General features: G+C 34.1%; 1 protein-coding gene across 1 annotated transcript; it reads right to left on the bottom strand.

The window, feature by feature from the left end:
• Positions 1-2,727: 2,727 nt before the first annotated feature.
• LOC129949945 (tRNA pseudouridine(38/39) synthase) lies at positions 2,728-6,890 on the bottom strand. Its single transcript, XM_056061693.1, has 6 exons — positions 6,546-6,890; positions 6,392-6,483; positions 5,702-6,338; positions 3,924-4,142; positions 3,716-3,864; positions 2,728-2,823 (listed from the first exon to the last, which is right to left on the bottom strand). Exons 1-6 carry the CDS (start codon positions 6,776-6,778, stop codon positions 2,759-2,761), a joined length of 1,395 nt encoding a protein of 464 aa, XP_055917668.1. The 5' UTR covers positions 6,779-6,890; the 3' UTR covers positions 2,728-2,758.
• Positions 6,891-16,908: the final 10,018 nt, after the last annotated feature.

The following is a 16,908-nucleotide window of genomic DNA, read 5'->3' as shown; positions in this document are numbered from 1 at the left end:
ACAGATAGGGTATCCGAATACGTTTTCGTTAGTGTAAAATAACAGCTGAACAAAAACAGCTGAGATGTCAAAAAAGGAATCCAAACGTATAAAAGGATTTCTGGGATATGTTGGTATCTGGCAGAACAGCTGATTCAACATATGGTTGAATTTCAAGAAAAATGAAAACTGATTTTAGCTTTTTGTATTTGTTGGTAAACAAAAAGATACAAAATATTAGTTGAAGTTGTATCTAAAGATATTCTGTAATCTGTACATAATTTATAGACGATGAAGAAGCTATTTGCCTCGAAATTTTAGAAGGTTATTATGATCTATTTTGTTAAACTTCAAAATTTCCTTATTTTGTTCTCGTTTTTTGAAAGTTGTTTTTATTTTTTGACTGCTACCTTAATACTGTTATCCAACTTGTTCAACAAGGTATCTACAAATTCCCCCTATCCAAGATACCCTATGTGCGGTATTACACAGCGCATGTGTTTAATGCGCATTAATTGGATATTTTGTTTTGAAGTATCATCCGGTGAGGCGCGCATTATTATCTACACGAAGACTTTTAGGATGTTTCAATCTGCATTATTTTGACAGATATCTTTTAATTCTACTTTCGTTGCTCGCTCCTAGTACCCAATCCACGGTTGCCACATTCGTCATTTGTGACCAAATTTGATCATTATTTTTTGTCACTTGGTCAAATGGTAATTTTTAATTCTATGTAGTCATATTTTTCAGAAACGAACAAGGATGATCATATCAACACTCTGCGGATTACTATTGAACAGTGCGTCGCATTTCGATCACTACTACACCTGCTGTTTATCGACTTTGAGAAGGCCTTTGATAGCGTTATTAGGGAGTATATCTGGTTAGCTTTACGGAGGATAGGCATCCCAGAAAAACTAATTGCTATTATTAAAGCAACATATGATGGATCCAAGTGTCACGTTCTGCACGATGGTAGGTTGTCAGATGATTTTGAAATCCGAAGCGGAGTCAGACAGGGCTGTATTCTGTCGCCAATATTGTTTTTGTGGGTGATAAGCGATGTACTATGCTCAGATCTGTCAGGTAGCGGATGGATCCGATGGACTTTCCATCCTATTTAAAGCACTTGGATTACGCGGACGATGTTCGCTTACACTCTCATAGGATCATGGATCTCCATCAAATGGCAACAAGTGTGGAGAGAGAAGAAGAAGATGTGGGGCTGAAAATTAATTCCGGCAAAATAATAACATCCTCTCAAATAAATATTTTCTCGCAACCAGTGGAAAAAGTGGAGAGCTTTCAATACCTTGGAAGTATAGTTTCCATCAAAGGCGGAACCGAACAAGACGTCATCTGCGGAAACCGTACAACATGGCGCGTAATCGTATTTTATATTGAATAGCACTGCTTTAAAATTTAATTTTTGAAAAAACTATATTTTTATGTTTGCACCTCTAACTTTAAATCCTATACAATTCTTTTTATGATTTACTGCCTTATTTAACAAAATTGTTTGAAATAAACAATGAATGACCTTAGAAAATTCAGTAACTTTATAGCGGTTTTTGAGTTACAGCTACTCTGATTCGCATAACACATGTTTTCATTTAGTTTTTCGTTCACTACTAATAAGTTTTTTAGTTTTTTTTTTTATAATATTTCACTTTACAAAAAGGGAGAAAATTACGTTCTGTAAAAAAATTACATTGGAATTCCCATTTTGGTAAAATAATGTATGCTTTAAAATTTTAAACAAACCATATTTAACATTTAACTAAGTATTTAATACTTTGATGTTTTTTATTTAGAAACATATTCTTGATTTCATACTCTGGAATACATACACAAGTATTCATCAGCGTTTCTATAACCTTGGAAAGAAAAGGGCAATCTGATTTAGAAGAATTCGCGCTTTTTAGATATGGGTTGGAGAAATACTGTTTTCCATATACAGTTAAATTCGTATATAGCGACTTCGATTTTAACAACAATTCAGTATAATGGGCAGGTTCGGGCAACATAACGAACATCATTTGCAGTCAACTTCATTCTTTGAACGTAAATTTCGACCAAAGCAACTAGTTAGTTTTTCAAGTGTCATACATTTCAAATTCAGATGATCAACTTTCATTTTGACATGAGTAGACTTGACTTGATAGTTAGGGAGATTTTTCTTGGCTATCTTTCTAGTCAACATTGCATTAAAGTTGCCTTAATTGGTAATTTTTGGCATCAGATACTAGAAACTTGCCTAACTTTCAAGTCCCTAATGTCGTCTGAACCTGCTGAACTTAAGGGTTAAGTTATGGTCAAAACGACAAAAAAAAACATTTCCAAAGATTATTCTCTTTTCCCGTGTTGTTTAATGTATTAAGTGTTTCTTAAGTTTTTGGCATAGCTGTTGTCAGCATGCTAGCAGCAGCAAAATTGCTAACAAAGAACCCTTTTGAATACAGTGCATGAGGACTCTGATGACGATAGCGGGGTTGTAAGCCAAACAAGCCCTTCAATATCCTTTTTATCTTATCTTATCTTTTTTGTTTCATTTTGGATATAAAGTGTATTTGAGGGTTATTTATTTATATTGCATTGTATTGTTTTGATAATAATCGTTGTTTTTTATTCATGTTTTTTCTTTTTTCAGCGAATAGATGATAGACATACGCAACTTAAAATAATTTGTTAGATATTAAGAAATAAAAGTGCCAATATTGGTATTGTAATTAAAGTTTTATTAAAAAAAAATTGTTGTTACTTAAAAAAAAGTCGCTCAACTATCCTTCACAATTAGACGCTGCTTTTTAATAAAATGATCAACACGGTTTTCAAGACTCTCTGAAAATAAACAAAACAAAATTAACGAGGATTCAATTTTGAAATATGTAGTATAAATGTGCTTGAAAAAAGGGAATGGTTTAGTTTATTAGTTTTCAATAAAGCGAATAGACTTAGTTTAGTTAATTATAGGTTATAGTTATGTTCCATATTAACTTCGTATCCACCCCAAATACTATATGTGACTAGGTATTGGGAGATTTCTGCGAACATATTAAGGTTGCACTTGCTTTTACCACAACCCAGATTTGTTCCCCTAGTTGAACCGATTTCGGAAAATTAACTTGCGGCAAAATAATCCCAAATCCAAGTTTATCGTTATAGTCTGTATAACGAGTTCAAACACTTTCATAAACTGTCAATCGCGGAGTTAACGTCTAAAATCAACGAGTTGCCATTATCAGAAAGGCAATTGTGAAAGCATGGAACTTCTCAGGCGATTCCATATTAAAAACTTTGTGAGCTGTATACCAAAAAGAGTTGTTATGTTAACTAAAATAATGATTATGTATCAATGCTTGAATTTATCGGATAACAGGCAGAAATGATTTTGGTAAAATATTTTTATTTTTATGTTCGATATAAATCAAAAAAGTAAAATCGCTATGTCGACTTAAGATATTTTATTAAACAACTTTTCTTCTTTTAATAAAGTGCTCCTTGTTTAATTCTAGAACCGGTAAACTTAAGATAAGCAGTAGATCAGCCGATCAACGGTACTGATTCCTACTTTATTCGCATTGTCAAAGAATTTATGTTTGTAGTAATTTAAAAAAAACCATCGTAAGTTTTTGTGATAGAGTTTTGTATGCTGTATTATAATTCTTGTAAAAACCTACAATATCCTTTTCCTTGAAAATAATTTCTTATACAAATAGCTTATATTACTCACCACATCGTTTTCTAGTCATAAGCTTTTGATATTGCTTTCGCTTAACACACTCATGTAGTATGCTTGCTTGTGCTTTGACGTTAAACTCGCTAAAATGTTCTTTGGATAAGTTCTCCAAACTATCAAGAACACTTCTTATCATGAAGGATCTAAAAATAAAAACAGGCTACTAAATAAATATGTAACTATTTTTGATCTTATATCTTACTTAACACTCTGCTTAGTCCATTCTCCTTGGATTGTTTCAATAAGTTTTGACATATTCTCTTCATTATACACCCAATCCGTTAAGTCATCATTTATTACTACTCCTTTTTCCTCACCATCAAGTGATTCATCATTGGATTTGGATTTACCAGAAATTTTGCGGAATTCGCAATCATACAGATTGAGCGGAAAAGCAGCAGCTGGAGTATATTGTGGTTTACTACGGAAAAAACAGTTTAGTTCAGAATTCAAAAGCATATGGTCATTGATTTTAAAAGTTTCGTACAAGTCAAATTATTACAGACGGACTGTCAATTATTCTTTTGAGAGAGAAAACATTTTGGTTTAAAATTTGTGTGTCTTTCAAATAAGGACCGTGTCTTAGGTTTTACTCGGATTTCTATGGATCCATTATGTTCCCCAGAAAAATGGATGTTCTTGATGGAGTAGGACATACCACATGAATCTTGAGGTTTTCTTCTAAGCTCAATGAACCAGTTTAAGTCCCTTACAAAACGTGATTATGTTAATATTTTTTGAAATCGTTTAGATCGTTATAGAATTATTTACCTAGGTTATTCTTGTATTTTTGAGATAGAGCAGGGCATGTACAGAGGAGGAGAAGAACTGTTTCCTCCTCTTCTTCATCCATATAGTTTCTGCAAGTCATTTGAGAATACGCCTAGCCGCGTGGCGTGCTTTTATGACACCGATTATTGAGCTCGTATGAGATCTGTCTAGAGTTAGCAAGCACCTTGATCGCTTTAAATCTAGTGTAGGCCAGATGTTTTCTTTTTTGACCTGAAATGTGGTGAAGTTATTCATAGCTTTCTGCAATGACAATAGTTTACATGTAGCAATTAGTATGCCAGAATTGGGTTGTATTGTACCATCCCTGGCGAGTTGATCTGTCTTACAGTTTACTGGAATGTTTATGGGCCGGCACCTAGCAAAGAGGAATATTAAACTGTTGTGCTATCTCCATTAGAGATGATCGACAGTTATGGACTGTTATTGAGTTTATAGAGACAGAGTCCAGAGACGTAGCATAGGTTGTCGAAAAAGTAGTTTCCTATTATTGTAATTCTTGTTTAATGCATATTGGACATTCCCAAAAAAAAAAAGGTTTCCTTATCTTCATATCTACATAAATCAGATGAGCTTTTACCCATTCTGTTTAAATGGGTCCTCAATGAGCTGTGATCCTACCTATCAATATGGATAACTGAGACCTGCTTAGTTAAAAGATATTCCGTTTTTTCTTTGGAAATATTTGGGCATAGTTTCAAATGCCGACAACCTTTTATTTGTAATTTCAAGAAAATGTTGGTGATCTTACAATTTACTTGCTCAGCTCCTTTTGATACTGTTTTACTACTTTTGACTATGTGAACATTTCATGTATGTAATTAATCACTTTTTGACCTTCGATAAATGTCTATATTTGTATTTACCGAATTGTGAAAGTCTTTAGGGGCTTCAGGGACCGCGAGTACTTTTACTTGAAGAAAGACACTGAAGTAGTCGCGATAAACGAGACGATAGTGACACAGATACATGAAGCGAATTATTGACGATAACGTTAATGATTATCGTTTTGAAAATTACGAAATGACTCCCCTGGTAAACTGGTATACTATACTTAGCATTCATTTTATATCAGGGTACAAATGGCTTATTTAAAAAAAGACCATTAAAATTTAAAAAATATAAAGCTTTTTTCTTATAAAGCCATAAAGGCTCTTGGGAGAAAAGAAAATTAAATATATTTGCAATTACCAAGGATTAGCGCTGACATTTAGCAAATCTTCAATAACGGTCGGTTCTTCTTTTCCTTCTCCAATTAGCAGCAACACCGACATTATACACCGAATCTGATGCCATAAAAATGAATTTCCTTGTATTTGAAGGTAACACATTTTGTAGTCCTCATCTTCATTTTGATATGGACACTCGTGTATAGCAGATGAATAGATTTTTCGCTTATAATTCATTACGCCATTGTGAACATCCATTTTGCAGAGATTTCTAAAATCTGCATCTTGACAGTTATTCAACAGTTCACATCCTGCTCGCATAGCTGCTAAATTTAAGTCACCGTTCGGGAAAAAGTAGCGATACGTTCGCTTTTTGCAGTCAAATCTTGCACTATAATCTTTTGAACGGAGTGGCATCCATGCAATACATTGTATATTTTTTGGTAGAACCTTGTTAAGCAGTCCACAATAATCGATTTCATTTTGAATGCCTTCCGAAGTGAATTGTTTATCTTCCGGAAATTTACTCCTCAAATCAATAGATATTACCTGGCAGAAAGCGCTCACTTCTTTGTCCGTTCGACCACATCTATGGTAATTCGATGTTTCTCTCGATTCAATAAGACACGTTCGGGTAAGCGATTTGAATAAGTGATACTCTAGAAAGTTTGATAGTAAATTATGAATTACAAACACCAGTTTTATGATGTACCAATTGTTGCATTCGAGTCTTCTTGACATGCTAGTCCATGATAGTCCCAACCGAAGTAGAGGAATTTGAGCAATACGTGACGCTTTGACGATCTATTTGATAAAATACTATTTTAAAAGCTGTTCAAATTAAAAACATTATAAGTTAGTTATACTTATTAAAATCAAATTTTCGCTTAGAATCCTTTGACTTTTCAACAGATTGTTTTTCTGATTCAATAGTTGTTCTGTCCAACGAGTCAGCGTCAAGCTTCTTTTGGAGAATGTTTTTAAGTTGAAAATTGTATGCTTGCAGTTGAATTATTTTATTGATTAATTCTGGTTTTTCCAGCGCTTCAAGTTCTAGGCGAGAGAAGTTTTTCTGTCTTTTATTTACAACAACTTCCATTGTAATTTGTTTAAGTTCAATGTACAATATTATTGTATTTTTTAGACAAAATAATTGAAATGCAGAAACCAAAAATTGAAATTTGACCAGTTCAAAATATTATAATTGACACCTAGCGTATGACAGAAGTGTCAATGTCAGTTTTAGCGTGTTCCTATTTACAGGCTGTCTCCGCGTGCCGGTTGCTATAATTAATTTGGCCTGTTTATATTTTAGAAAATTTTCTCGACGGATTGACAGAGCAGGAGAATGAAATAATAAGGGTATTCATGCAAACACAGGAAAGATATTCTGCAAAATATAGACTTTTATCTCTCAAATTTGAAGCAGAAATCGTAGAAAAAAAAGATATTAATCAAACAGCTGTTTGTTTCTAACGTTTCCGCAAATATTTCTAATGGGGTGTTCATGTAAACCCTTTGCGGAAATTTATATTTTTCTACAAAGTAGAAAATTATATCGCTACATGAATACCCTTAATATAAAACACTACTCACTATTCATTCTCACCTAGCAATCAAATTAACTTGTCTACCTTTTTGAATTGTGCGAAAGAAAATTCTTGAGAAATCAAACCATAAAAATTATATATATATAAATATGTATGAATTATGTAAGAGTCATGTATTTGAAAAGTTTACCATGTATGGCTAGCCATTCACGACACAAAGTAACTGTGCAAGTTTATTTGAGCAAAACAAATATTGTTTGGAGTTTTTTCGACAAGTATGTTATTATTATTAATTTTGTATATCAAAATTATGGTACTCTCATGATGGAAGTGGTTTAGGCGACATCTAGATATTTTTTGTGGAACTTCTAGTGAAGAAATATATTTGCAGCCGGGAGACTTATAAGCTTTTCACACCAAGTCCAAAACCCGGTTTTCGTGAAATTATCGGTTTTGGCCGGAAACCTACATCGAAAACTCAAGTTTTTGGTAAACATCACGTTTTCGTAAACCACAAGTTTTGTATAAAACCTCTCGAACACTAGTAGCAATTCAATTGATAGTGGTAAGTTATATTAATTATACAAATTTCTTACAATATATGGAACGAAAAAAAAAAACAAAAAAGGAAGCTTTGGGGGAGCTGCGTGGCAACAGAAAAAATTTCAGGAAAATTTACCAGCGTCGAGCATAAAAGGCCCGGCACTTTCGATTCTTTTATGATCCTCCAGAGTTTCAAACTCTCTTTGTTAAGCGAGGAACGGGGATTCACTTTGGCTAGTCGCATGACAACACAATGTGGGAATCATTGTTCCAGTAAATAAAACCACAACTATAGCCTTGGACAGCGATGCCAATATCAAGAAGATCCTGAGTGCTTTGAACAAGGGAGGCGAGTCCTCAAAGAGATAGTCATGAATTGCAGCCACTTATAACAGCTTCAGTGTTCGCTCTATATGAGTGTGATTTTGGTTCGAATCTGGAACAAGCAATTGACCTTTTCTGCTCCGGCTGTAAGGACCTACACGAAATCGTTCAGAATCTTCTCAACCCCTGCTCGGACCGCCACAATATATGGCGATCCTGAAGGTACACTTGGCCAACAGAAGCAATAGTCATTAGCTCAGTATTTTGGATTGAATTTGTTTTGAAAGAAGAAGAAAATGTTTTTAAAAAAATGAATTTTTATTGTGACAGTTTTTTTTATTGTTGATTCTATGATATATTCTCTAGACAATTGGCTTTTGCTTAGTGAATTGTTCGGACCGGTTGAAGTTGACAAAGAGGATAGCTGCAGCCAAGCGAGCTTGCAGTTCTTATTGGTTCATGTCGTGCGCCCATTCCACCCGTCCCCAGATCTTCAGTTGAAACTCTTTTTCGAGAAAACCTAGTGTTACGGCCTTGTCTGCGCTGATGTGCTGCTCTATCACAGCACAAGAAAGAATTATCGACTTAAAACTATAGACGGCAAAGACAGATCCTTAGGAGAATGTTGTTAGAATTAATTTTATTTTCACAAATAATTTGAGAAGACTTTTTACTCACACATTTTTTCATCAATACAAAATTTGAAAGCCGGTGTTATACAAATTTGAATGTCAAATGAAAACGTTTAAATGTTCGGTGTGAACGATTTTTGGGTTTTGGAAAACTTTTTGCCGAAAACTATACTATTACTTAACATAAGTCGAAACACACGAAAATACGGTTGACTATTGACTATGCTGAATTAACTAAAGTCTGAGTAAATAAGAAGCACACATTGGTTTTGAAGAATATTTACATATATAACAACATACAATATAAGGGAAATGTACAACATGTAGAAATGAAAGTTTTGCATTGTTTTAGTATTTAGGGTACACTTACGCAACATGATGGTCTTTCTATACTAAGATGATAAGAAAAAAGTAGGTGAAGTATGATTTCATGTAGGAATATTGTATTGTTGGATGAGATATCATATTTTGAATTTGAACAAGCATTGTGATAAGTGCGGACGAATTCCCGAAATGGAATTAACGGTGGCGTCTACAGTTTCGGTAAGGTTGAACTACTTAGTGAACAACTTATAGGGCTTCTTCGACATATTCGGAGCCCAGGCCTGTAAGAAACGGTTTATCCTGCTCCCCTTCCTTGGACTTAAACTAATTATCTGGCCCTTCAGGTTGGGGGTTATGGCGTCGGGGTGACTTCCTGGCCACGTAAAAAATACCTTTAGTAGCGAAGCACCAACAAGCCTCGGATACGGACGGACGCAAACGAAATAAGGACAACGAACTTCGGATCTGTACGTGAAATGTTAGGTTCATTAACAGACCATGTAAAGCGGATCCCTAAACTGCTGCAAAGCAGATATCACCGCCATCCAAGAAGTGGGATGTGAACGCAAACTAAAAGACTGCGATGTATACTAGGGCGACTGCTACCGAGAATAAAGACAGCGGCTATTTGGGTGTGGATTTGTTGTTGGAACTAAACTTAGGCAAAAAGTCTTGAGTTTCAATAGTGTGAGCGAGCGCATCACGACAATCCGCATCAAGGCTAAATTCGCCAACATAAGCCTAATATGCGCGCATGCCCCAATAGAGGAGAAAGATGAAGACACCAAAGACATATTCTTCCAACTCCGACAACGGATTCAGGCTAATCGATTTCGCTGCAGGGCGAGACGTTCTGGTAGCTAGTACGCAGTTCACCCATCTCAGTATCCACAAGAGGACATGGAAATCACCTGATTAATAAACTGTCAACCAGATTGACACATTGCGATCGACGCACAACACTTCTCCAATATACAGGATATCCAAACATTCCGAGGGACCAACATTGACTCGGTCTACTACCTCGTTATAGCCAAGGTACGGCTACGGATAGAGCACTTACACTTGCCAAATTATCCTGCGTTGTTGCGGTTAAAAGATGATTTTCTCTTTAGCGCAGCACCCGTTGCTCTAAAGTTTGATAACCAAACTTGAATTGTTTTTCTATCCGGAACAGGATCATGTCGTCCAAGTTGAAATCGAATGCGAAATACTGGCTGAGTAGTAATTGCAGAACCACCATTACGGATATATTCCTCTACGACAAATGCCCGATGCCCACCGTGCCACACCTTTATGATTACTAAAAACACCTTTATGATTACTAAAAATACCTGGAATACCATTTTATCTATAAATAGCTTTAAATATAAACGTCTAAAAATACGGGAGGTTTTTTTTTGCTGGACCCTGTACAACCCAGCCCATAAACTTCTTTTGTATGTTCTATAGTCCAAAATGTAGATTGAATTATACATGTATGTCAACAGTACTAAATTAATCTAAAATGTGCATGCAATTTCAAAATAAAAAAAATTGTTTAGTCCCATGTTTTTGGAAATTGTGAAAAACCTAAAAATAAAGTGCTGTGTTAACAAACCCAAATTTAAATTGTTGATAAAGGTACAGGTAAGGGTCAAGCATTAGAGAACGAAATCTCGCATATCAAACCTCTTCCTTTGTGGTGATTTAGATATTGATCTTTTTCAACCTCCATCAAATTGTTTTAAAATATCAATAAATTTCCTATGAATCTCCTTTAATAATAATACTGAACCAACTCACTTCTTCCCTAACGGTGTGTACCATTGATTGATGAAAATTTTGTTAAATGTTATAGTCAATTATCCATCCCTGTGTTTTCATATCATGACCTTATATTTTTAACGCTAGACTTAAATTTCGATAAAAAATGGCAGCCCTCTTTCCAGTATCATGATTTTCGTAATATAAATGTTGGAAACTTATTTAACGAATGTATATGTCGATGAATTTTCATTCAATTTACACCACATCTAACGTAAACTATCAAATTGAATACTTTACATCAGTGATTAAAGATCTTTTTAACAAACATGTTACATTAAAGACGTGTCATGTTAAATCTCGAAGTTGTCCTCTATGGATATACTTAATGCTATTAAGGCTAGAGATGTCTCATTCCGACGTTGGAGACGTTTTGGTTGTCCAGAAATGCTCCTTGACTTTAAACGGTTACGTAATTCTGTAACGAATTTAATAAAAATTGCGAGTTTTTTTGGAAGGAAGTTAAGAATATTTGTTTGTGAAAAGATGTTCAATCTTGTAATGATAATATTAATTTGGAAGGTTTGATTGTTAAATTCTCTATTTCACAAACCCAATTCAGTGAAAGGTCTTCTAGACGTGCAGAGAATGATGTTACTAACGCCTTTTCGGTAAATGCCGTAGATGATTATCAGGTAGGTAAAGCAATTTTTTCCATAAAATCTAAATGCACCGGACTTGAAAATATTCAGCCTGACTTTATTAAAATCCTCCTACTTTCCCACATAACGCACATATTCAACACCATTATAATGACATCTGCATATCCCATCCTATGGAAGACATTGAAAATTATCCCTATCCTAAACAAGGACAGAAGAAGGAATATAGACCGATAGCTATCCTATCTTTTCTATCTAAAGTTTTTGAAAGTCTAACCAGATAAAATATTATATTAAAGACAAGCAATTATTGATTCCTTTGCAATCTGAATTTCGATCTGGACATAGTTGTGTTTCACCTTTACTCAACGTATCTGATGACATAAGACATGCTTTGGACAATAAATTTACAACTGTGATAACCTTACTTGACTTTTCAAAGGCATTTGACTGTGTAAAACTTAATCTTCTTTGTGATAAATTAACGACCCTATTTAGCTTCTCTGACACAACTAAAAAACTTATTTACTCATCTTTGACCAATCGTATGCAAGCTGTGTCTTGTAATGGTAGAATGTCCTTGTTCCTTCCTGTTAATAATGGTGTTCCCCAAGGATCAATCCTTGGACCTTTTTCTGTTTTCATTGTTCATTAATGATCTGCCCTCAGTTTTGTCTTACTGTCAGTTTCATATCTATGCAGATGATGTCCAATTATATATTAGTTTTCCTGAGATGATGCTTAAGGATGCAATATCTAAAATTAACTTTGATTTACAGGCAATATGTATATGATTGTTCGACACGGAACGGACATAAACTCAATCCTGAAAAAATGAAAGCTCTTCCAATTTCAATAAACAAACCAACCCCAGATAATTTTCCTCCCGATATGTTGAATAATTGTATTTAGAATATGTTGTTCAAGTTAGAAATTTAGGTTTGGTCTTTAACAACAGGTTAACTTGGAATAACCATGTCGATACAGTTGTGTCAAAGCTTTATGCTTCACTTAGAGGACTATCTTTTACTAAATCCGTACTACATACCCATATTAAATTAAAGCTGGTAAAAGCATTTGTCTTACCTATAATAACATACGGGTGTGAGCTGTTTGCTGATCTTGATTCTCAATCAGCTCACAAACGTCAGCTTTTAAATTGCAATCTGGTAGCTTTCTTTAAATATCGTTGTTGTATCTTAATCTTCAAATTGATTGTTAAAAAGACTCCAAGTTATCTATGTGACAGATTTAATTTTTGTGTTTCTAGCCGTTCCATTTTATTGCGCTCGTCCACCTTTCTCAAATAAATAAATATCAAATATCAAAAAAGTTTAAGATTAATTAGAAAGCATTGCTCAGGAAAACATGAATAATCCGTCGAAAATATAAGATGTTGACCATGATCTTTGACGCCTTTGCAGCAGTTAATCTTTTGCCTTTTGTTCGGTTCTTCAAGCAAAATATTTAAATACAAATCATACTTACATGAATGTTGCCTGAACTTTATTGTCTTCATTCATAAAATTATAATAATACAAACAAATATTTTCTGTTTGGTATCAATTATTTGAGGTTAGAGTTGATCATTAAAAGTAGGGACCAGTTATAACTATCATTGAAATCAATCCGGGACATTTTTTGAATGAATACTTTACTATGTTTCGCTTTGATTAGAAATGAAAAAAATATACTGATCGATAGGAAATTACAAAAAGAATTTGTTTCGAAAAAAAAAACATTTTAATTGCGCATTTATTTTTCGCTAAAAATTTGTTTTTATATTTTCCGGATGGAAATTTATTTTTCTGAGCAGCTACTTCTTTTCTGTTTTCCTAAGATTTAAACAAATGGAAAATCAGGGGGTCATCTCGTAAAACGATTAAACGTTTTGGCGATAGTCTCACTTAACGTAAGACGATAATCGTCAAAGTGATTTCGTCAAAACGATAGCGTTTGAACGATAGCTAAATAGGTATCGTCTGTCATTGATTTCAAAATACTAAGCAAATTGAAATAAAACTTTGTCAGCGTAATTGAGTCCTGTTGCAAAGTGAAAACTCAGAAAAAAATAAAATGAATACGGTTATGAAGACAATTAAGAGAAAAATCAGACCCCCTATCTCTTCCAACCTATAGGTAAGCATTTTTGTTTTTTTCTTTTTCACTTGTAAAATAATTTAAACCATTATAGTTTTGGTTTGAGCACATTATCCAAAATAGTTTCGGTAACAACAAATATTTGGTAAACCAAGTGATGGTCCCTGATAAAATTGAATCTTGTCTTCCTTCACTTGAACATTATTGGGGTGTGCTCATTGGCCAACGGAGGATGCTCATGCTCACCCATAAATGTTATACCCATTTGCAGATGAATGTGTGTTACTGACCTATGTATGTATGTAAATACAAAATTATAATTATAACTACAATATCAGACATAAAATAACTTATATGTTAAATTAAAGTTTTATCGTCGGCGGCAAAAAATAAAAGCAGTAACAGTCACAATAACAATAAATACCAAAAAATAGTTGGTATGTTTGGTAAAAAGCAATTTGTTGCAAATTTTCACAATTTCCCATAGACAAAAACCAAGTTTAATAACGTTTTCGAGTTATCGAACAAGCATTATCTTTCGTTTAGTTCATTTTGACATTTCAGTAATTTTATAATAAAAACCAAAAATACTTCATTTAAATGGATCAAAACAGTTCCATGCTGATCAAAACAATTCCATGCTGGCTGCACAAAATTGACCAGTTAAATTTTTATAATGATCACGACGTGAAGCAAATTATTGACGATATCGTTAATGATAATCGTTTTGACGATTATAGTTTTGGAAATTACAGATCAATAAAGGTTTGTTTCCTCTTTTAAATTAATAACGAATCTCAATTACTTTGATTCTATTTGCAAACCGAATACGTATGGCCCGAAGAGACTTTAGTCAAAAAATTTCCTCAAAGCCAAAAACAGGGTGTTTCTTTGAAAACAAAGTCAAAAAACTTAACAGGCTTGCGCTCTTCTACCAAAACGTAAGGGGACTTCGTAGCAAGACTGCTGACATTTTTCTTAACTCCCAATCATTTCCACACGACGTATTCGTTTTAACAGAAACGTGGCTTAATTCAAGCTCATACACAGAACTTTTCAGTCAAGAGTTTGAAGTGTACAGAAACAATTGTCATGTTGGTAATGCAAAGGATTTAGGTGGATCTATTCTCATAGCGGTAAAAAATACATATTTCTCTTCTTCTGTATCTTTTCCATTTGAATTATCAATTGAACTGGTATGTGTAAGGATAATGATACAGACTAAGACTATTTTCATTTTAAACGTCTACATTCCTCCAAAAGTTTGGAGTCTGTTTATAACGATCCCTCCTTGGCATAAGACTATGTTATAAATTTGTCCAGCACGGTAACCAATACTTGACTTCAAGGTGATTTTATTTTAATTTACTGCACATTGATTGGATTCCATCCTAAGACGAATCCTGCCTTAAAGCCTCTCATTCTTCTCCACAAATGGAGCTATCTCTTCTCGATAAAGTCCTTCTAACTGACTTACAGCTAACAAGCTGTATTAAAAACTCAAAAATGTACTAATATTGATAAATATCACCCCCCTTTGGAAATTTTTTTTGACTTAAGTAATCATCTTACTGAACACAGTAATTTTGATTGCTTATATAATTTTGATTTCAGAAGAGCCAATTTTCAGCAGTTTTCTGAAGATTTAACCATTTCTGGAATTGTTTATACATTAGCATTTTCTAACACTGACGAAGCAGTTCAACTTTTTATAAAATCCTTAATTTTTTTTTTTGAAAAAATTACCCCTAAAGAAATCAAGAAATACAAACTTTAGCCATCCTTGGTACACTAAAGAATTGCGTTTACTGCCTGTGCCACCTTATTTTTTTCACGGGTACTGCCTCTTGCGAGGAATTGAAAAATCCTCAAAAAGTAATTCTTGTCATGAAAAGTGCTTTCCCAAATTAGCCATTCGGATTGACATATAAACTGTAGGTCCCTTCCATCTCTGACAACATTACTCGCACACAGGAATGGTTGAGAGTTGTAAGTCACTAGGACCTGGTTCTTCGTGGACTGTTAGCTGTAGTCACATACATGTGCTACAGAGTATGTTCCTTGATCTTTTATCTGCGTTGAATGATGACTGTTCAGCTGGTCAAGATAGTATTAATCCGATAGTATTAAAAAAGCGTAGTAATGCCTAAGTTGAACCCCTTACGTTTTTATTTAAACTTTCTCTAAAAACAGGCAAATTTCCCAGTATATGGAAGAAGTCATTTCTAACACCAATTTTCAAGACAGGTAACAAGTCGGATATAAGCAACTACAGGCCCATTGCAAAGCTTTCTTGCATTCCTAAAGTGCTTGAACAAGTTGTTTGTGGAAGTGTAGCATCCTTTAGTAAGAATCTCATTTGCGAACAGCAACATGGTTTTGTGAAAAAAAGAACAACCGTTACAAATCTCCTCACATTCTCAAACATATGTTCAAACGCTTTAAAACGAGGTTATGAAGTTGACTGTGTATACACTGACTTTTCTAAAGCTTTTGACCAACTAAGCCACGGAATTATTATATTTAAACTCAAAGCTCTTGGTTTTCCACCATTTTTCTTAGCTTGGATTAAATCATACCTTGAAAACAGATCCGATGAGGTAAAATTTAAAAATTGTTGCTCAATCTGATGTTCCCCAGAGAAGCCATTTTATGGAATTTCTGTTCATCCTGTCTGTAAACGATGTATCGTCATGTCTACACTCAAGTGAACTTCTCATTTTTGCTGACGATATGAAGATTTTCAAAATGATAAAGTCCAACCATGATCGTATTCTTTAACAAGCCGACATTGATAGTTTCAAATTTTGGTGTGGGAAAAATAGCCAGACGACAACTTTTACTAAAAAACTAATCAGTAACGTATTTGACTACTGTATATCACAGCAAAGCCTCCGTCACGTCTCCACATTTAAAGATTTAGGTGCATTTCTGTTCCAGCTTAGAATTTACACATCACATTAATTTGATTGTTAATAAAGCAAGTTCTATGCTTGGGTTTATAAAACATTGGGCAAAGGAGTTCAATGATCCCTATGTTAATCTTTCTTTGTACAATTGCCTTGCTCGTCCTCATCTTGAATATGCTTCGCAGGTATGGACTCCCTATTACTTCCTTGGGATGATCCTTATGATCTGCCTCCCTATGAACATCGTATTCTGCTTCTTCATATGGAATCTCACCATCAAAGGCGTGTTAATAATGATTTAATATTTCTTCATCAACTCATTAATGGTGAAATTGATGCACCTTATTTGCTATCTTGTGAATATTTGAATTACCGAGGCGGAACTCATCACCTGCGTACATTTGATTTTATACATATTGACTTCCATAGAACTAACTAT

The sequence above is a fragment of the Eupeodes corollae genome, chromosome 3, assembly GCF_945859685.1.
Source record: "Eupeodes corollae chromosome 3, idEupCoro1.1, whole genome shotgun sequence".
Classification (NCBI taxonomy): domain Eukaryota; kingdom Metazoa; phylum Arthropoda; class Insecta; order Diptera; family Syrphidae; genus Eupeodes; species Eupeodes corollae.
Note: the sequence above shows the minus strand (reverse complement) of the source record. Positions and strands in the feature narration are given on the sequence as shown.